The following is a 22,107-nucleotide window of genomic DNA, read 5'->3' on the forward strand; positions in this document are numbered from 1 at the left end:
ACCAGGTCTCCGAGCTGAAACACATGGACTACAACCCAAGGAATGCTGGGCACAGACAATGAGCCATGCTCTCTACAAGTGGGCTTATATACTCCCATCAGTGGAAAACTGAATACTACTATTCTACTACCTATTGACATGTGGTCTCAGGGGCTGAGAAAACATTTGCATGGCACCACCAGTCTCAAAGGATCCTTGGCAGCAGCCATATTATGCAAGCTCACAGCTCGGTTCCCCAAAACCAGAGCAGGAATCTCAATACATTGCTACCAAATGGATTGGAAAGTTTGCAAGGGCCAAAGACCTACTGCTGTTCAGCTGAGCTACAGCTGCCAAGAAGCAAATCCAAAAAGGTGTTCAATCAAGGATACTAATAAGGCAACCAAGAAGAATTAACGCAGCGGGGCTAGGACATGTGTGGGGAACCTTTGACCGTCCAGATGTTGTTGAGCTACAACTCCCAATATCCTAGACAGTCAGCAGCATCTGGAGGGCCAAAGGTTCCCCACCCTGAACCAGGATGAGAAAAGAAGAACTGCAGGTTAGGTATCTAGAACAGCAGCAGGGAGATGGACATAATTCTTCATTCTGGATCCTTGTTGTTTCCTAACTTACATCTATGAGTTACATGATAAGAACCCCAATATATAAGGAATGGGTGGCTATGCATTTCCCAACCACATAACCAGCAAGATTTCTAGCCGTGAACAGCCAGGGCAGACGTGAAGACTTACATTCACAATTGATTCCTTAAATTTGATGTGAAGTCTATAGTTGGAAAGTGCAATGATGGCATCTTCAGCTCGACCTACGTATTCAGTGCTCTCCCCATGAAGTTCGGGGAACGGGACCTGTTGAAAGGAGAAGGGGGAGGGAAATAAGTTTTATGTGAACAAGTTGATAGTGGATTCTCAAGGAGTTCAGTCACTCACACCTCAAATGCAAAGCATACGGATCTTGACAGAATATGACAAGGACGTGCATGTAGTTGTTAAAAGCCACAGAAAGCTTTGGGTAAACACCTGGCAGAACAAGGGCTTTAAGCTGTGTCGCAAAACATTAAGATTTTGATGGAAGCGGTTGCAGCTGAATGTTCCCACAGTAAGTTGATTCTTGCTGAAACAACATTAATATGGCAGGCAGCCACAACCAAAGACCCCTTGGGCAGTGGCTGCCTTCCACTTTCATGTTGTTTCAGCAAGATGCCCATTGTGAAAGTGAAGAGAAGTCGTCTCCACCTTCCACACTGAACAGGGAGTCAAAGATGATCTAAAACACCAAAAGGAAATTTGCCCCAAATAATCGTAGCTCCAGCAGTAGAAGAAGGGACTGTTACAGAACTGAAACATCACCTCAGTTCAATATCAAGTTGGATAGAAATACAGTCGTACCTTGGTTTTCTAACAGCTTAGTTCATTAACAACTTGGAATTCAAATGTCGCAAACCCAGACGTAGGTGTTCGGTTTACGAACTTTGCCTCCAAAGCCGAACATTCAGTGCAACTTCCACAGTTTCCAATTGGCTGCAGGATGCTCCTGCAACCAATCGGAAGCTGTGCCTTGGTTTCCGAACGTTTCGGAATTCAAACAGACTTCCGGAATGCATTATGTTCGAAAACCAAGGTACGACTGTATAAGCAATGGACAGAAATAAAACCTGTTGAGCTACTTCAGAAAGCAGGGAAATTTTCTGTATTATAAACAATTGTAGAACTGACACAGAGGAAAGGAAAGTGTGACACAAAGAAGTCCAAGGTTTTCATATATACTGTATAGCCGAGGAATTAATTCTAACAAGGTGAAGGGAAGGAAGAGAAGGTCCCTTGAAAGTAAGTGATTAAGCCTAGTGAGGACATAAGAGCCCTGACAGATGAGACCAAAAGCCTATTGAATCCAGCAGACTGCTTCTCACAATGGTCAGTTAGATAGATAGATAGATAGATTCTTTATTGTCATTACACAAGTGCAACATTGCACAAGTGCAACGAAATTGGATGCCATCCCTTAAAAACAACAAAAGCAAAACAACAACAACAACCAAACAAACCACATTCCAGCCACACCCACACCCACACCCATCAAACTCCCAGGTCACACTATCGAGTTACTGCATTTAAGAAGGCCACAGCTCTTGGATAGAAACTATTTTTCAGTCTATTTGTCCTTGACTTGATGTTTCTGTATCTCCTGCCAGAAGGCAGTAGTACAAACAGACTGTGTCCCGGGTGAGATGCATCCTGCAGGATATTGTTTGCTTTCCTAAGACAACGGGAACCGTACAGTTCTTCCAAAGATGGGAGGGGATGACCAATAATCCTTTGGGCTGTGGTTATGACCTTCTGGAGCACCTTCCTCTTCCTAGCTGTACAGCTGGAGAACCAGGCACAAATACAGTATGTGAGAATGCTCTCTATGGAGCCTCGGTAGAAGGACACCAGCAGTCTCTCACTCAGATTGTTCTTCTTTAAAAGTCTGAGGAAATAAATTCTCTGCTGGGCCTTCTTCACCAGAGCAGTGGTATTTGCGCTCCAAGTCATGCCCTGATCGATAGTCACTCCCAAAAACCTGAATTCCGCCACCCTCTCCACCCGTTCCCCATTGATATACAAGGGCTGAATGTCCGCCTTTTTTTTCCTGTAATCCACCACCAATTCCTTGGTCTTAGCCGTATTAAGAGCCAGATTGTTCTCTCCACACCAAGCACAAAGCCGCTCCACCTCGTCCCGATAGGCGGACTCATCCCCTCCTGAAATGAGCCCCACCACCGTAGTGTCATCAGCAAACTTGATGATTTTGTTGCTGGAATAAATGGCTGTACAATCATACGTATAGAGAGTATAGAGCAGGGGACTCAACACACAACCCTGTGGTGAGCCGGTGTTAAGGCTAAGGGCTGTGGACATATGTGACCCTACTCTAACCCTCTGAGAACGTTCTGACAAAAAGTCCAAAACCCAGAGACAGGTGGAGTTGGAGAGTCCAATCGCCTCTAGCTTGGACACCAGTCTATGGGGGAGGATAGTGTTAAAAGCAGAGCTAAAATCCACAAACAGCAGCCTCACATAACTCCCCGGCTGCTCCAGATGGAACAGAGCAGCATGGAGAGTGGTAGTGATAGCGTCTTCCGTGGATCTATTTGCCCTGTATGCAAACTGGTAGTTGTCAAAAGTTGATGGAAGACAGGAAATAATGTGACGGCGCACCAGTTTCTCAAAACACTTCATGATGATTGGAGTCAGTGCAACTGGTCTGTAGTCGTTCAGACTACTGATTGTGGATTTTTTAGGCAGAGGAACAATAGATGCCTGTGGGAAGCCCACAAGCAGGACATGAGCACAGGAGTCCTCCCTGGCTACTGTTCATCAGCAAGTGGCATTCAGAGACATGCTGCAGACAGCATAGATGGGTTTGCAGGAAAACTTCCAACTAAGAAACGCACAGTTAAATAACTTTTGCAATCAAGCTCACAAGTGCAGCAACAGGGTTTGAATTAATAGTCCCATGAGTTAAGATAAATCAAGTGTCTGATCTTGGCTAGAAATAGCATAATCAGATCTGCCCATGTGTCATTGCTGAGAGGGAGAGTCGGGTGACTACCTGGAGATTCTCATCCTCACGGATCAGCTGCTTCCTGGGGAAGATCTGATTAGCTTGGATGCATTCAAGGCTGTGTTGAGTCTCTTCATCCTGAAAAAAAAAATCATGCAGTTTATTTCCACAGTTATACACCCATACATACTAAATCTTTTCACTGACTGAGTTTTTTGGGGGATGGGGTGGGTCACGGGGAATCACTGCAATGCACCAATGAAATGCTTTGATATTACAAGCCTCTAATTTTAAATTTGTCACCATCCTTTTATGCTTACACTACTGACCACTTTTTTGTCAGGAGCACACAAGACTTTAGCTTGCTGCCTTTTGGTGCCCACACAACTGTGGTGATCAGGGCAAAGGGATGTTCATAGTGCTGCCCTACTCTCCAGTTCCCCTTTCTCAACTGACTCAAATGACAGGAACTGAGCAGCATCTCCCTCTACCTGCTGCCTGCAGAGGTATCACTCAGGTCTGGAATGCCTTGAAATTTTAAATAAACAATAAACAATTTTTTAAAAAATAAAATTTATGCACCACTTGGTTGTAGAAAAAAACCTGAAAGCTACTTACAAAAAAGATAAAACAATAACATTATCACAAAGAAAGTTTACAACAATGTTTTAAAACAAAAAGTTAAAACAACCATAGACTAAAACAAATAAAAACTCAAAAGAAACTTCCCTTTCTTCCCTTCCCTGCCTGATGGTACTGACTCACTGAGAAATCTCAGCACTACTTCAGAAAACTTGTGGTTCTTTAAAAAAAAACAAAAAACTGACAACTGTAACTAATTGTAAACTCACTCGGAACAGTATTAAAACATATATTTTACACATCTTTTTCACTTCATGATAAACATATGAAAGAATACAACTCTTTTTATTTTTTCCTTTATTTTAGATGCCATTTTGAGAAAGCAGATCAGCCTTGTATTTGACACCTGGACTGGTCAGATGCCCAGAAATGTAATCTAAGTGCATGGAACTCAATATTAGTTTCAAAGTGATGACAAATTGAATTTATGCCCCATGAATATTAAATACAGAGTTAAATTATGGTGCACAAAGTGCCAAAAATTGTGTTTTAACTGTGCTGAAGGATGTGATTTAGACACCTAAAACCCTGAAAGGGTGGGACATCAAAGCCACTTTCCTTCTCCAGGAAAAGAAAGAAAAAGTTAGTAAGTACTGTAAGTAATTTGAATCCCTAACTCTGGTGCTTTGTTGGAACCTGGCAGCTATTTATTATGTACTCAACAGGGCAGAAACGAGCCGTACCAATCCTTGCTCATTTCAAACAACTCTGTCCTTTGAATGAAATATAATCCCCAAGTGTAGTACAGCCTACTGTATACACCCAAGGGTCACACCCCACTTTCTCATGCTTCAACCTGCCTTGTGCTGATTAAGCTTAACAGAATTTGTACGCTTACCATGACAGAGTCAGGATAATAGGCAGAGCCTTGTCCCTGCTTTCAATTGTCTGTAGCGCTGTATATCATGTAACAATCTGAAAGACAAAATTAGAAAGTGAGTAAACAGGACAACACATTTGCTATTAGTAAATAAGTCACCGATATTCACTTGGATTCTAAATAACTCAAGTACAGATGTCAGAAAACAGAGTTCAAACGACAAAATATAGGCAAAGGCATTTAATTAACTCCATTTGATTTTTTCAAAGCGTAACTGACTCACTCAAATTTGTTCTGAATTTTTGGTTGCTGGGTTTCTTTAAAAGACTGATTTGAACTTGCATTATAACAGATGTCCATGCTGCAAAGCAAACCATTTCTGAAGCTCTGAAGAGTCTGAAAAAATGGTATTGGAATCTGCCATTCAAAGAATAAAAGTAAAAACAAGTCCCGCAGTGTGCACTTAACTCCTGAGGCACATCAAAAGTAGCTCTTTGGATTCTGGCTGTTCTATTTATTAACCAAGCTCACCTGCCATGGTGATGAATTCACTTTTAACGTCACTGTTAACAGTGAACCTCAAGAAAAGTACAAAGTCACGCAATTCTGTGGGCTGCCATTTAGGCTATTAACATAGAGATCTGCAATATGTTTAACTACCTGGAATATCACTACGAAATACAGCCTTCCGAGAAGCCCTATAGCCCTCTAAAAGTCCTAACTTTATTTATTTAGAAGGTTGATATCCTAAGCCTTCAAATGAATCAGGGCTGCTTGCAATACTCTCCCTATTACGCCTAACTAAAAAATTAGAAAGCCATTATAATTCTGAGTTAGAAGAAATGTCCTGGAAAGAAGTCTAATAATGAGTTTATTGTCTATTACAGGAAAACTTTATGCCAGCTTTCTGTGCAACAAATTCAGAGCCTGGGTTAATGGCCATAATATGTTGGGGGGGGGGGAGAAATAACTTGGCTACTAAGAGGCTGAGATTTCGTATTTATATTTCATTTTTTATAGCTTCTTTAATGGTTTGTTGACTTTAATAAACATTTGATTGATTGGTCTAACTAAACTGTATTAGGAAGAGAATTTAACTAAAAACACTGCTGTTTAACTTTTTAGCTATTCAGGGATCAGAGCTGCCTAATAACTGGAGCTTGCAAATATTTGTATTTTTTTTAATACAATGCAGCTTACAAGCAAGCAAGTTCACAGTTTCACAATAAAAACTACAACACCAAGACAAAACACAAATACCGTAGAATACAATACAAGAGCAAAAGGCAGAACCGATAAAGCAAACTGCTTCATCAAGGCAAAGCCTGCCCTTAAAAATAAAAAAGTATTCAACAACTTTAACTTTAACAAGTGGTGTGTGTGTGTGTGTGTGTGTGTGTGTGTGTGTGTGTGTGTGTCACCCTGACTTCTTGGGGCAATGTGTTGAACAGTTTGAGTGGACTGAGAAGGCCCTCACTCTCATCCCAGTCAAACAATCCTTCCCCAAAGATGGGACATAGAGAAGGGCCTCTTCTATATCCAATGCAGTGGGAAAGGCAGTCTGATTAAATCTATAATAACTCATTTATGAAGCCTTTTGGCAGCTTTCTACTAGCATCCATTTGGTAACATGGCTGTCCTAAAGGCACTCTGATTCTTACTGAGTAGCAAAGAACTTCTGAGCCTGTAAGTGCAAGGAAACAGGACTGCAGGGGCTGGTATGGCTCAGATTTGCAGCTCGGTTGCCTCTCCAACGTAGTATGCAGTCCATGCACTGCTGAAGCTATCTGTTGTGTGGAAGGTGGGGCTAACCCTGCCCACACCTGTGAAATTCCAGTCACATTGAATGGTGCATCACACACACACACACACACACACACACACACACACACACACGTATTCATGGCAGTTATGCTTGCAACTGAAATATTACCACAGGCAATGCTGTCATGTTCACCTTATGCCTATCCATACTTCATGACATAATCCAAGACAATACAGAACAAAGTAAGATTAGAAGGGGGCAGAATCATAACAGTTTCACGTACAAAGCCTATGTCAGTCCTTCCTAACTGGAGACTGAATGGAGTAGAGGCTACAGGATGAAGCAGGTAAGAGTGGAAAACTCTTTGGTCCACATAGCTGGCTCAACTGAAAAGCGAAATGAATAGCTCCATAACAAGGTGACCACCAGATGAATCAGAACAAACTGCTACTCCCTATTTCTGCCTTCGTAATCATATGGAATACCTCCAATTGTGCACTGAAATATGCCACAAATGGGGGCACACCCTTCTATCTTTTGCTAATCAACTGGCAGTAGTTCACCAGGGTTTAAGGCTGGGTTCTTTCCCAGTCATACCTGGAGATGCCAGGGACTGAACTGCAGGCCTTGTACATGCAAAGCACATGCTCTAACACTGAGGTGTGGCCCTTCCCCATACATTCACATTCTGCAGATGTGGACTACCAGAAAGTTCAACACAGTAAGCTGAGATACTAAAGCTTCATTTTTTGCTAACCATCTATTAACTTACCAGCTAGTACCAGAATATTCCTTCCAAAAATTCCAGGCGTTGGTTCAATGTTCTGTTACTTCAAACTGAAAGCAGAAAGAACGAAAGGCCATGCTGTAATCAAACTGAATTCATGGTTATTTGGTGTATGCCACCTCAGAAGCCTGCTTAACTAGCCACAGCAAAATATAAATACTAGAAATGAACAGCCTTCATCCCAAAATAGCATTTAAGCAGTAAAGGTAAACTGTTATTTCTAACTCTCCAGTTCATCCATTCTTCTAATCTTAGCACTGCTTTCAAGATGTCCATGCCCAAAAATGTATTTTTCAGTAGCTTGTACCCGTTTGGTACAAGCAAGAACAATTTATGCAAGAACAATTGCATAAAGGATAATTAATAATTTTGGAAGTTGGGGGTAGCCGTGATCTCAGCTGAGCTTGAAATACAGAACAAAAGGTAGATTTCAAGTGCTTACTCAAAATTCAGTGATATCATTTTTATTTTATTTTTTTATTTTTTACTGATTGTACTTATATGACCCCTTTCAGGGCAAAGTCCTCTCAAACCTGTTTGATAATTTGCTTCATTCATACATACACACACCCCAGAATATTTTGGCATCATATTTACAGCAGAAACATTGTCCAGTACAATCCATTCCCAATCCCAACAACTTTCCTTTTATGTTTCCACCTGTGAGCCATCCTGCCACTAAACCGGTCCACTAAAACCTACTGTCTTAGCTAGTCTGAAACCTTTGTTCTAATGATAGAAAGATTACAAACTTTGTACAGCACTCCCTTTCAGGTAAGGTTAGATTGTCTTGACTACTATTTAAAACCCTTCGAATCTGCACAACAGGCAGTAATTCAGCAGGTCACAGAGCTGTAACTAGACACAATGGAGCAATGCCTGAGTGCACCTCCTTCTCCTTTCCAATATATCCATTTCATAAGGGTTGATACAAAATCCTGAAAACATATTTTGCTAAAAACAAGGAAGGGAGAGACTAGACATGGTCTGGGTGGAGATAGTTGTGGTCATGGAGAAAGACTTTCATTTAAAAGGACTAACCAAGACATTCCCCAGAGCTGTTGCTTCTGCAGTCGTTTCTTCACCCACACACTTGTTTCTAAGTTTCAACTTTTCTTCCCCACAAGAGGAAAAAACAAGAACAGAACTGGCAAAAACTCCACCAGGTGGGGAAAGAAGAAAAAAAAGGAAACGGTCTGAACAGGCCATTAGGCTCACTTCCTGAGCACTGAAATGTCAGTGGCTTGTTCCACATGATGATGCCTGACACAATAAATATTACATAACACCTTGTATACAAAGGTATATAAAATGAACACATGCACTAACAATTATTTGAAATCAGTTTTGCAGGATGTATATTTAGCACCATGTACCCTGTGGATATTGGTAACCAGACCCAGCTCAGTTTCCCCAATCCAGTTAATTTCTCAAAACACCTGCCTTTTAATTTTCACGCAAGAAACTAGTTTAAGCACCACTTGCTTACAAATATGACAAACTGTTCAAGTTACTCTTCAAAAGCGGCAACCCTGTGCATCCTTCCTTGAGAGGAACCCTTGCAAGGCTAGATTCTCAGAAAATATACATAGCATTGCGCTCTATGTTTGTCACAAGCTCTTAAGTGATATCTCAAGCAAACAGGGATGCATGTGATGATGACATGCTGAAAAACAGAACATTCTTAAGACAGCTTCCACTGATAACACAAGTCCTCCTAGTTTAGCCTTAAGCCGCCTTGCATCCCTGTGAGGGGAAAAGGCAGGATATAAATAAATAATGATGATGATGATGATGATGATACATAATCTCCCATGCCCCCTCAGTTGTCCTGATGGGCTTTTAAAATAGCCATAAACGTCTCAGTTATGATTCATGTACTAGGCCTTAGCTTAGTGGTAGAGCACACGCTTAGAATGTAGGTAAGGGATGGGAAGCCTGTGTCCCGTCACCCCCAGAAGTTGCTGGGCTACAACTCCCATCAACTCTGATTCCTGGCTAGGCAGGGATGATGGGAGTTAGAGCACAACAACATCTGGGGGGACCACCCTGATGTAGAAGGTCCCAGATTTAACAAGTAAAGATTTCCAATAAAATATTATTATACATACATACATACATACATACATACATACCCTGCCCATCTGGCTGGGTTTCCCCAGCCACTATGGGTAGTTTCCAACAAAATATTAGACAATACTGGGGTACATGGACCAATAATCAGACTCAGTATTAAGAAAGCTACATGTATTCATATTTTCAAACTTGCACACAGGCAAATATTCCAGCTTTCAAACTTTCATCATCCCTTCTTTGCACAGTATTCACTGCCTTCCTTTGTTTGAACTTCTACAAAGCATTTCTATTCCTCCTTACCAGTGGAGGATAAAATGCCATTGTGGCAGATTTGTCCTTTCCATCACTGCAGCCTGTGTGGCTTTCACTAAATACTTCCAGTGGGGTAGCAGTTTTTTTGAAGCATGAGTAAATTCCTACTTGGCAAACATTAAAGTCTGACATCACGCCCGAGAATGAGATGGCTCGTTTCCACTTTGCGGGTATAATGGAATAATTCTTACTGCACATTTCATTATCTTGCATTTCACACACAGGAGTTATTAAATGGAATTATAAGAATTTAGGTTTTATTTTTACAGTCTTCCTGAAATAAACAAAAGCTAGAACACGACAGAACTGTGTCAATTACAGTCTGTACAGGCCATGGGCTAAGGAAAGTACTTGTGGGAAAACTTACTGCATGTCACTGAAAGCAAAGTTTGCATTTTTAAAGAGGCATACTAAAAAGGGATTTTAAAAAGAAGTGCTAAGTGTGCCACAGGCCCAGGCCAAAGTATGAGTCAGTGCCACACAAAAACGGCCTGTTTCACATGCACCAGTCCTTTGAGAAGCAGCAGGTCTCAGGATTATACACTCCTCAGTCTGACATAGCCTCAAGAAGGAAATTGGAAGCATTTGTTTCTAAAACAGGGTTATGTCCAACTCAAGAAAGTAGTTAATTTGAACCAGTGGTGGTGCTGAACAGATGAAGTTGCAGCACCAAATTCAAAAGGAAGAATCAGGAGCACATTTCCTTTCCATCCACTGCTTGAATTCAGCACTTTTTTTTTGTTGCCACGCACAGCAGCAGGGGAGAAAACACCAAATTCAAAAAGCATCAAATTCAAGCTGGAAAGGAAGAATCAAGAGAACTATTAAGAGTGTACTTCCAATGCTCCCTTTGCAATCACAGCCTGAATTCAAGCAATGGCTTGCAGTTTGAATCACTTGATGGCATGTGATATCAGGTGACATTTGTCTATGGAGGACTGGCCACTTCTGGATCTGGTCCTGTAGTCAGGTCCATTTCCCCAAGCTTCGATTAAATGATTTGTTCTCCTGAGCCCAGAAGAACCCTAGAAATTTAAAAGGCAGGCGCAAAGCTGTTCAATTTCCTCTCCTCAGCCACACTGGAGGAAAGGTCACTGGAGGAGAGGTCAAGGTGTGATAATCCTTCTCATGAACATAGCAGTGAATTATGGTTTTGCATTGCATGCAAAACAGACCTACATATGCTGAACAGTGCCTCTTGATTGCTGGCTTCATCTATCAATCCTAAATTATGGTTTTAATCTTCCTCCTTGAATTGTTATTCCACTTTGATACAGTGGTACCTCGGGTTAAGAACTTAATTCGTTCTGGAGGTCTGTACTTAACCTGAAACTGTTCTTAACCTGAAGCACCACTTTAGCTAATGGGGCCTCCTGCTGCTGCTGCCACGCCGCCGGAGCATGATTTCTGTTCTTATCCTGAAGCAAAGTTCTTAACCTGAAGCGCTATTTCTGGGTTAGCGGAGTCTGTAACCTGAAGCGTATGTAACCCGAGGTACCAATGTATTTCTTAAAAGGTTGAGAAAGGTTGTTTTGTTTTTTACAATCCAAGCTGCTTCAGACCTTGGTTTTAGGTAAAAATGATGTATCAGAAATAGAATAAAATGCATGTATCTGATGGAGTCACACTCAAACCACTAGTACTACTGACTGAGGCTTAGTCTATGCAGGCCAAGCCACAATACCCACCACCAAGTGATGAAAGACAACTCCAAGTTGAAGACCAGAACTTTGCAACTCTGTGCCTTGCGAATGAAGCACAGATGATGGATACAGAATTCCTCCTACACAGGAGGTTGATGGGGCCGGTTCCCCATAGATTTCTAAAGTGATCCTAAATCAAAGCAGAAGTTTCAGCTCTATCCTATAATTATCAACACAACAGTGAAACTTTAGTCACAAATATGTAGCAATTTATTTGACTACTAAGGGAGCTTTCTGGGCATAGATGAAATCTTCATTCTGGAGAGCTGAACTTCATGCAGTGTTCATCTTTCTGTCCACAAAGACGGATAGTTATCCATTTTGCAAAGGTGATAATATTATATATTCACAGGTTTAAAAAGGAGGTCCAACAAAGGCTCTTATGGGGAACATTAAACGCCTGTGACTTTTTAATTTGCCTTCCTAAAATAAACAAGGGCTAAGCACAATAAAGGAGAAAATCTAGTTTTAGGAGCTTTCCCTTGGGCTGGATACTGTCAGTTTATTCTTCTCTGGACAGAGGTTACTTTTCAAAAAAAAAAGTAAACATTATTTGTAGTCTCTGTGTAGTGGTGAAGTCCACAGCTGTCCAAAATAGCATTTGAGAAATGAGTGGCTACCTCTTTTTTTATTACCTTTGCAACTCATTATGAACTCTGCTCTGAGCATCTCTATTTAGAAAAATCCCTTCAACCGTCTTATTGTCTTATTACTGTTCTTTGTCCTTCTCTTTAACCTTAAACAACTTTGATACAAATATATGATACAAATGATCCGGGACTATTTCATATTTTATCAGATTACCTCTATTGTAACCACAGCAGTTACTTCTAATGAGAGACAGCAGTCACTTCAGAAAAATGTGACATGACTGCCTGAAGAATGATTAGCTAGCCCCCAAAACAAGATAGGCACAGGAACTGACTGGAAGTAGTTCCTTTCTGTGACTTCAGCAAGATTCTTGAGCAAAAATTATCAAAATGTTTCTCATTCAAGATGCCCTGAATCTTGGATGGAGACATGAGCCCCCATGGCATAGTCAGACCTACATACCTCACTGTCTCTTCAGTTGGCAGTACATGTTTCTCCCTTAGGCAAAATGAAAGCTGGGAGATGGGAGGGGAATCGGTACGTTTCAAACTTCTGACATGCTTTCCAGAAGTTTGGCCATCACTGTACTGAAGTTTAATTAGCCTTCACAAACCTCATACCCTCCAGATGTTTTGGCTCCTTTGCCATCACCTGCACAGAATTCCCTGTCACCTGTGGCTACCAGGTTATTATTGAAATCAGCCTTCCCCAACCGAGTGCCCTCCAGGTGCTTTGGACTACAACTCCTGCCAGCCTCAGCCAGCTCTGCTGTGCTCCCATCCGCCTTAGCATCATATGACTGTGCTGGCTGGGGCTGACAGGAGTAGTAGTTCAAAATATCTGGAAGGCACCAGGCTGGGGAAGGCTGAATGAGACAAAGAATCATGTCCAGTGGCTGCTATTATTTTTTACCCAAAATTGATAAAAATCTCAGTCATTTAGGGCAGTGTTTTTCAACCACTGTTCCGCGGCACACTAGTGTGCCGCGAGATGTTGCCTGGTGTGCTGTGGGAAAAACTGAAAAATTCGAAAGATTTTTTTAAAAAAATATGTCAAATTTTCGCCCACTAGGCGGGCACCGGACCACACACTTGCTGCCTCCGGCGCGGCAGGCGAGGCGCCCATGTCTCTGCCGGTGGTGCTGCCGGGCTCGTGCTGCCTGCTGGCCCGGCTCTCGGCGGTGCCCGAGGCGCCCAGACCCGCCGCCTCCGCCCCACCGCCACCCGCCCAGCCGCCATGGTCCCGCTCCGGGTGGCCTGGGCCGCGCTCTCCCCCAGCGGGGCCTGCCGCTGGGCGGGGAGGCTGCCACCGCCGTCTCAGCCGGGGCTGCTGCCGGCGTGGCCTCTGCTGTCTCTGGGGCTGCTGCAGCTGATCCTGGGCTGCTGCCTGGTGGCGCTCAGCTTCGGGGCGCTGTCCCTCAGCAGCTCCCCGCAAGTGAAGAACTCCTGCCCCTTCTGGGCCGGCTCCTCGGTAAGTGCGCCTGGCCCAGCGCCTCCGGGGCCGCCCAGGGCCGGGCAGTCTGCGGCCAGGAAAAGGCCTGCTCTTGACATTCCCCTCAGAGGCGAGCTTCCTTTGTTGACCCCGATTGTTTCCTTTCGGTTCTCCGCCAGTGAGTGTTCGCCCTCCGATGGCAGGAGCGCCCGGCCCTTAGCGAGAGGCAGCTCGGGGGGTCGAGCGCCTCTATAATAACTCCCGATTACTGTTGATGTCAAATTTGCAAGATTCGGTTGCGCCTATTTACCTATGCATGTATTCATATGATACATTCCATGAACCTTCCTCGTGTGGAGAACAGTTGATTTGTTTTGTAAATATCACTTGATAAATATCATTTATCATATGACATTTGATCCCATGCACAAGGCACAATAATAATTCTTATTGGTTTCCATGGAATTTGTTTTTCTATGTGCTGCATCCCCCTGCCTCTGAGGGTTGCAAATTATGTTAACTTTCAGAACTGAAGACACAGTACTCCCAAATGTAATGTATCTTCAGTGCTCAAGGAAAATAATGGGAACCTCATTATTACCTCCAAAGTTTTCCAGGTTATGCATCTCTGTTTATTTAAATAATAACTTAAATATTATTTTAAAAATATAACCATTTTTATACCTGCTGATTATGAAGTGCCTGGTTATGTGCTGGCTATGCACATGCACACTCCGGCCCACAGGCGTCTGCGGGACTGTGAACTGGCCTAAGCCACCAAAACTTTGCCGACCCCTGGGGTAGAGCATGTGCTCAGCATGCAGAGAGTCCCAGGTTTAAAATGCAGCATCTCCTCGTGGGGATGAAAAACCCTGCCTGATACCCCAGAGAAGCACTTCCAGACAGTGTGGACAATACGCACCAATGGTCTGACCCACTGCAAGGCATTTTAAGTTTTGGGCATCTTGTATTATCTGAACACAAGAGCAACTGTTCTTCATGCTATTAAAAAAACACCAAAGGCACGCAATTAATCAGATAAAATTGGGGCACCTAGCCCCTTTTTTTTGTAACCAGAGAGCTAAAACCGTATCAGATCTGTATCAGTGAGAAATTTGCATTGCAACTTGACTAGTCTACTGATATCAGTGGACATGCTCAACTCTTGGCCAATGTGCATTTTGTTGATGGTGATGCAATTAGAGAAAACTTCTTTTTTTGCAAGGCATTGCCAGAAAAAACAACAGGAGAAGAAATTTTTCGGGTCACATCAGAATACCTTGAACAAGGAGGACTTAAGTGGGAAAACTGCACAAGTGTCTGCACCGATGGAGCTGCAGCCATGGTCGGGCACACCAAAGGCTTTGTAAGCAGAGTGAAGGAAAGAAATCCAGATGTGATTGTTACGCATTGTTTTTTACACCGTGAGGCCCTCGTAGCCAAGACTTTACCAGCAGACCTAGTTCATGTGTTGGATGATGTTGTGCGCATGGTAAACTTTGTAAAGTCACGGCCCGTGAAAAGTCGCATATTTGCAGCTTTGTGTGAGGAAATGGGAGCGAAGCATAAAACCTTTTATAGCATGATTGCTATAAAAACTAAATACAGAGAGAGACTGAGAGCTGTTGACAAAGAGCTACGTGTGTGTCTTTCTTCGATTCCAGCCAGAATATCAGCTTTGTGTTCAGCCAAACAGGCCCAGGTTGCGCACTGAATAAAGTATTTTATAATTTTCATATTTCTGTTTACTTACTATTTCATAATAAAGTAATTATAAAATACTTTCTTTGTGTTTATTTGATTCCTATTCAAGAGAATTACTTTATATATAGTCAATATAGGCACAGAGTTAAATTTTTTAACATTTTCTAATGGTGGTGTGCCTCATGATTTTTTTCATGAAACAAGTGTGCCTTTGCCCAAAAAAGGTTGAAAAACACTGATTTAGGGAACAGGGTTGCATTAACTGGAGAAAGATTCAGATTTATTACATTTCTATTGCAAAGCTCAACATCTGTGTTTTCCATTAGGTTTTATCTCTTCCAGTACTAGTGACCAAGCAGCCAATCTATTTTTTTAGCGGCCCTTCCCATAGGAAAGGCTAACGGGGAGGGGCGAGGGTTGTTCAGTACCACTGCTAGAAGGTGTTAGGTGTCAAACAGTGACACCTACATACCTACACACTACCATGCCCCAGGGCTGGAGTGTTTTAAAAAACAAACAAACACTACTTGGTCCACCAAAAACTGTAGACCCCTGCAAGCAAAAACTACATAAACCAGAATAATACATTCAAAACACATGATATTCACATTTGAGAAAGAAAGGACTGAGCTGAGATCCCAATTCAAAACGAAAACCAAACAAACTGCTCTGTCCTGTACAGAAGAGCAATCTATATTCAAAGCTTTAATCCATAAACCAAAGCCTACAAGAATGTCAGCAGTGGGAAAATCATTAGATCTCAATAAATGTTTGCTTAACAAAAGAAAATTAAACATGGGGAGGGGGCAGCATGATCCTTCCAAAATGAAAAGGTACATTATCTTTCTGTGGGAGTTTGTCTAATAAAGAAGAAAGGTTCACTGAATACAGACAAAGAGCATAATTTGATTATGAGCACCCAACCAGAATATAATGCCTCTGTTCACAGCAAATTCCTGTTACCAGGAGTATTAACAACAGTGAAGATAGAAGAATTCCCACCAAATGTGCTATTTCCTTACAAACTTGCATGCAATATGTATTGATTCCACCATAAATTGAAAATCCGAAACTACAGCCTTCCTCTTCCTATTTAACAGTCTCTCGATTGGCAACAATTCAACTAGATTTCATGCATCTGGTAATATAGATGCAACGTAAAATGTTGCCATGGACTCTTGGGAAACAAAATTTGGTCTGTAGTTATAGCTCAATAATTGTATTCAACAAAAGCATAGCATTATTTCTTTTGATGTGACAGATAACAGTTTTAAACCGACAGTTTTGTAATTAGGTAACTCTGTTATCTAACCAGTCTCTGTTCAATCCATGAATAGTAGCTCCCAAGGCTAAGGAATCGCAGGCACCTAACAGCCGTAAGGGCCCATTGCCAGCAATATGAACATTTTCTCCATGCATCACCTCCCCCAAAGTAACTTCTCAGAGCTTCTCAGAGCTCAGCAGGAATATCCCCTCCTAAATTATTGCCTCTAGTATTGACCAGACTTCAAACTGATAATTGCAGGGCACTGATCTAGAGAAGCGAAACTATAAGCTAATCTCATGGGAGATGGAGAGGCCACATATACACACATCACTTTTTTCTGGGATGGATCAACTCTTTACTTATCAGCAGCAAGATGTTCATGTTTGTGTGAGATAAGACGAATTGGTGAGAAGAGGGGAAGTGGCTTTTCTAAGAAGTGCAGTACACAACACTGTAGTTTCAGATCCTTCACTTTTTTCATCAAGCAATCTGGAAATCAGTCCATGATCAGCTGTTCCTTTTGTGAGTCTTTACAGAGGCTAAATGGCTTCACAAACCCTGAACTCAGTGAGCCTGTAGAATTCCCTTTCCTGAGTGTCTTTCCACAGTCCTTGAAGTACAATGGAGCTCTCAGCTTGATGCCCATTCTCGCACATCTGAACCCCGATTCCTCCTTCCCGTTTTCCAGAGTATTATTGCAAGCTCTCCCCCCCTCACTCTCTACTCCTCCTGCCAGCTTTTGAATTCTCACTGCAACTTCCTCTTCCTTTTTCCTCAGTATCTGAAGCAATTCACCACACAATCTCACTGCAACATCAGCCCTCACTCATCCTGCTTGTCTCATCAGTCTTAACTGTTAAATAGTAAACTGCAGAACAGGGGTGTCCAAAACATTGATCCTGATCTACTGGTCGATCGTGGGGTGCCCCTGGTCGATCCCATGATCCTGAGCAATCACCCGGGGGGGGGGAGCTCAAAAACTTTGGTTCATCCTCAATCCAATGGGTAGATCACTTCCAGTTTTTTATAGTGGGAATAGATCACAGTCTCTTGGAAGTTGGACATCCCTGCTGTAGAGTTTCTCAATAAAATTTCATTTCTGGAAAAACTCATCTTGTCTCCACTGATCCCTTGAAAATGCAACTATCCTAACCAAATGATCCAAGTTACGTATACTTCGCTCTCCTGTGTTCTAGTGCTAGCTTCTGAGCCAGCCCCACAGGACAAACAGCAGCTTCTGGCAGAATACCAGCAGAGCTGCTGTAAGAAATGGTTCTATTATCACATGTTAAGATTACCCCCCACTCCCCTACCATTCATGGAAGAGATTGTTCTCCGAACATGGAGTAGTAGTCTACAGACATGTTAAGAGACATGTTTCCTAAGTATAGTAACACTCTTCTTCAAGCACAGCCTGCAGAGAGCTGCAGTGCTGGGGACTGAGACTTAGAGGAATTTCTCCCTATAGATTAAGATGATCTGCTGCTGCTTCTTCTTGTGTCTTTTATGAGACTTCCTGTGTTGTGAGGGGACATGGCCATCAATCTGGACACTCTGCCTTTCATTTCTTATATTAATAAACCCCTAGTCCACTGAATAAATCAAGGATGTACCTATCTCTCCTAAGCTTTCCCCCTTTTCCTCATGAGTCACTTTTTAAAAAGACTGTAAACCAGCATACCATTCTTCAAAAAAGAATGCAACAGCAATGCTAAGGGCAATGCTAAGGGCAAGAGTGAACATGATGGAGGAAGAGAAAGATATTTCAAATTCCTAGAAACCATACCAGCTTTTTCAGTACTAGCTCTTTGAAATGGTGAATCAATATTTCGAAGTCCTAGATACTAACATATCATTTTTTCAGGGAGTTTATGTCCCCCCCCCCCCCGCCCCAAGCTGGGACAAGAGATTTTAAAACCTTGAGTTAAGCGAGCTGGTATAGATGATCAAGATTGTGAGATCCTTTTGCAAGCATGAGAATGAAAACCAGGGATTCCACACATGACGGCTGGGTGGGTGCCGGTTCCAGGAACAGAATTGCCGAAGGGCTGGCCCTTATCACGCTCAAGTTAAGGACTTAATAGGAATGGGTTCAACTAGGTAACAGCCCCAGACATTCTGAGCAAGCAGAACTGTATTACAAATTGTAAACAATTTATTTAGTGAGTGGACAAAATTTTATGTTACTGTGGTGGCATTAAATTGATATGAATCAAAACTGACTTCACAATTCACAGATTTAATATAAACAAACCTGTACCTATCAGTCTTACTTATGCAACCTGGAAGCAGTTGCACAAATAATACAATAGAAATATGCAGTACAATGAAATACTAAAAACACTCCATTTTCCATTTTGAACAAGTATACCTTACAGAACGGAACAGTGAATTCATTATGGAGTTTAAATGTGCTCTGGGTAAATTTCACATTTGTTCCAAAAATACTTTATACTTCATTCTTTGGTTCCCTCCCAACTTAGGTGTTCTCCAGAAGGCTGCAGAATGTAACTCCAAGACTGCTGACTTTTAAAAGTTCTGGAATTTCTGCAGTAAACACACAGGTGCTGAAATTCTCATTTCTCACCAATGAAAGCACTTCTTAAAACTGATTAAGTACAAGGGAATACTGTTGCAGTTATTAGTACCCTTGGAAGAACCACACTTTTCTTTTCTGCCTAGGCTCATGTCAACATCAACAAGCAGAAAGAGACCAATAACTTTAAGACAAAATGCATCCAGTTGACCAAAGCCTACTTTTGACAAGTAAGACTGTATACTGGGGGGGTGGGGGAGGAATGCAGCCATAATAAGCCATAATAAGCTAGAGCTACTAGCAGCCTACAATCCAGGTACAATAAGCACCAACTGTACCAAATGAAAGCAAGGTTTTTCATCTGCTCCAGTGGGTGAGACCAAACAAGATCCAAGAAGCTGGTTCTGTAATTTTCATCCTTGGCTTAGCTTTACATGAAAACTGGAATGCTGTACTCAAGATACTTTGACTTGACCTGTAGCACGCTTGCTTAAAAGGTTGGCTGTCAGCAACATAAACCTTCCTATTTAAATAGAAATGCAGTAAATATCTAAAGGCAGCCAAGTTGTTCTCCAGCAGAGTACATTTGTTTAATTTTTTAAAAAAACTAAAGTAAATCTGGAGAATCATAACTAGCAGGGACACAATACCATCTCCTCTAAACCTACTAAATGATTGTATATTCCACATTCTCTTAAGTAATGAATTGTCTTGCTGTTGCTGCTGTAAAACTCCCCCCTCCGTTTTCAGTCTAGCTTCCTGTAGTTTAAACCCACTGCTTCTTAGCCGATCTTCAGTGCAAAATTTAAACAGCTTTTTCTGTAGTTTTTGCATATGTATTTGACAACAGTCAACATTATAACAGCCTGGCAAACAAGTCCCCACAAAGGTATAAAAATCCTTTATGAGCTAAACTCACGGTTCCTTCAGCCTTTCTTCATATGTCTTCTAGATCCCTTCAGCATCCTCAATGTTCTTTTTTAAGTCAAGGTAATTGGTTCCTTTAATCTATTAATTTATCAGGAACATAACAGAAAATTAAGTTACTTAAGTTAAAATTAAGTTTAATTAAGAAAATTAAGTTACAACATATATTACTTGAACCAATAGACTACACCAGAGAAAGTTCCTAACTTCATATGACGTTTATGTTTACAGCAAACAAGGAAGAACATTTTTTTTTAATTATGATGAACTAAAAAAGTACTCCACTTCCAGCATGAAATGTAGCTGGTAAAGGGTTACAAATCAAAGACAGGCACAGAAACAAGAAATAGGTACAGTATTCCCTTCCCACAAATCAGACAAGATATTTGCATATTAGAAATTTCATTATGGGACTAGTGACAGTCCTAGTGCCAAAGGAAGAAGGGGTTCCAATTATAAAATCTTTGCAAATAAGACTCCCAAAATTACTAGCCCACCATAATTTTTACTGTTCACCTGTTAAGGCATTACAAAGTAAGTTGTTTGCAGCACATTAGCTGGGAGCAAGGGGAGGAGAAGGGAAATTCATTCCCAATAACTGCTTGCTTGCCTAAGGGTAATCTATACTCACAAGCAAGCAGATATACATTTTAACAGCCATTTATTAAGCATTTGGAACACCCTATCTTGTGATTTCAACCCACCTCTTCAATCTTCTCTAAAAAAAAATATGGTAACTAGCTTTAGGAAACTCTGTGTTGTGCGTTCGCAACTATTCTACTTAGTTGTATATCTTTCACAAAAATTGACAGAATACTGCTTAATCAATGGAAGGTACACAATTTAATCTGTATGCCATATTTGTTATTGCACCTCAAAACTGAATTTGCATTTTCTGTTGTCACTGTCGCGTTGTGGATTCGTCCCCGTCTCTCCCCCCCCCCATCCACCAATTATCCACCAGTTTATAAATTCCTCTATTTTGAGGTCAGTAACAACTTGGCATTTGTCTTTGGTTTCCAAGCAAGTGCTTTAACTGGCCAATATAAACTTTGAATTCTAAATCAGTCCTTCTTAGGTCCTGTTTCTACTGAGGTGGTTGACCTGAACCTGAGCTGTTCTGTTTTAGACCACAGGTATGGGCTCACGTGATGGAATGCTTCTCCATGCAAAATACCCACTCTGCACAGAAAACTAGGAAATGGGAGAGAAGGCTAGGCTAAGGCTAGAACCAGTCTCCCTAGTTTTCAATGTGCAAGGATATTATCTATTATATATACGTGGAGCAGCATTTCATTACGTGAGCCGCACCTGTCTGAAGTGCCACATCCAGAGACAAGCTTACCACCACAGTGAGAGCCAGGCCTATGTCACACCCTTCATCTAGGTGACTAATAAAAGTGACTAGAATTGACTAAGCAGATCCCAGCCAAATCTTGTTGTACACCAACAATGAATTATTAGCGAAGTTCTCCAACAGCCCAACCTAATGCTCTAAAATATATTTCTCCAATTTATAATTCATGAATGTCATCAAATAGATGTATGAATGCTTTCAATCTAGTGTGTTACCCTCAGTCAAACAATTTACCATACCAACAGAGGAAGCTGAACTAAGGTGACACCGTTTGCTCTATATAAAAATGCTCTTCAAAACTGTAGACTGCTAGGAACTGCTCAGCTTGTTTATAAGCTTAAGTTGCTTTTTTGTTCTACTTGCCAAGCTTATTCATTATCTCTAGGAAGCACACAATTCCATGGACCCTCCCTTTTTTAAGATAACCATGGCATTTGCCTTCAGCCAGTTAGAGTTCTTGCACAGTTGCAATGGGAAACTTTGGAATGGAAAGTGCAAGAATTTTCCCCCACACCAAGTCCCTGCCAAAGACCTAGGGATTTAGATTCAGTGCCATCAAAGCAGCCCCTCCAGCCCCTTCCTCACACTTACTCTTGCATGGAGATGAGAAGGGGATGCTGACAGCAGGGACACCTCCCAG

General features: G+C 41.7%; 1 protein-coding gene across 14 annotated transcripts in view; it reads right to left on the minus strand.

Moving 5' to 3' along the window:
* MTMR3 (myotubularin related protein 3) overlaps positions 1–22,107 on the minus strand; it is a 57,487-nt gene that overhangs the window by 30,592 nt on the left and 4,788 nt on the right. For 13 of the 14 annotated variants that reach the window (XM_081841716.1, XM_081841718.1, XM_081841727.1 and 10 more), the window contains exons 2-6: positions 20,103–20,191; positions 7,549–7,613; positions 5,030–5,106; positions 3,598–3,687; positions 735–851 (exon numbers count right to left, since the gene is read on the minus strand). In XM_081841716.1, the coding sequence (XP_081697842.1) occupies positions 735–851; positions 3,598–3,687; positions 5,030–5,032 (210 nt within the window). In that variant the 5' untranslated portion in view covers positions 5,033–5,106; positions 7,549–7,613; positions 20,103–20,191. The remainder of the gene's footprint in view (positions 1–734; positions 852–3,597; positions 3,688–5,029; positions 5,107–7,548; positions 7,614–20,102; positions 20,192–22,107) is intronic. The other variant, XM_081841721.1, reaches the window with a different exon arrangement.

The sequence above is a fragment of the Podarcis erhardii genome (assembly GCF_964252035.2).
Source record: "Podarcis erhardii genome assembly, chromosome: 15".
Lineage (NCBI taxonomy): Eukaryota > Metazoa > Chordata > Lepidosauria > Squamata > Lacertidae > Podarcis > Podarcis erhardii.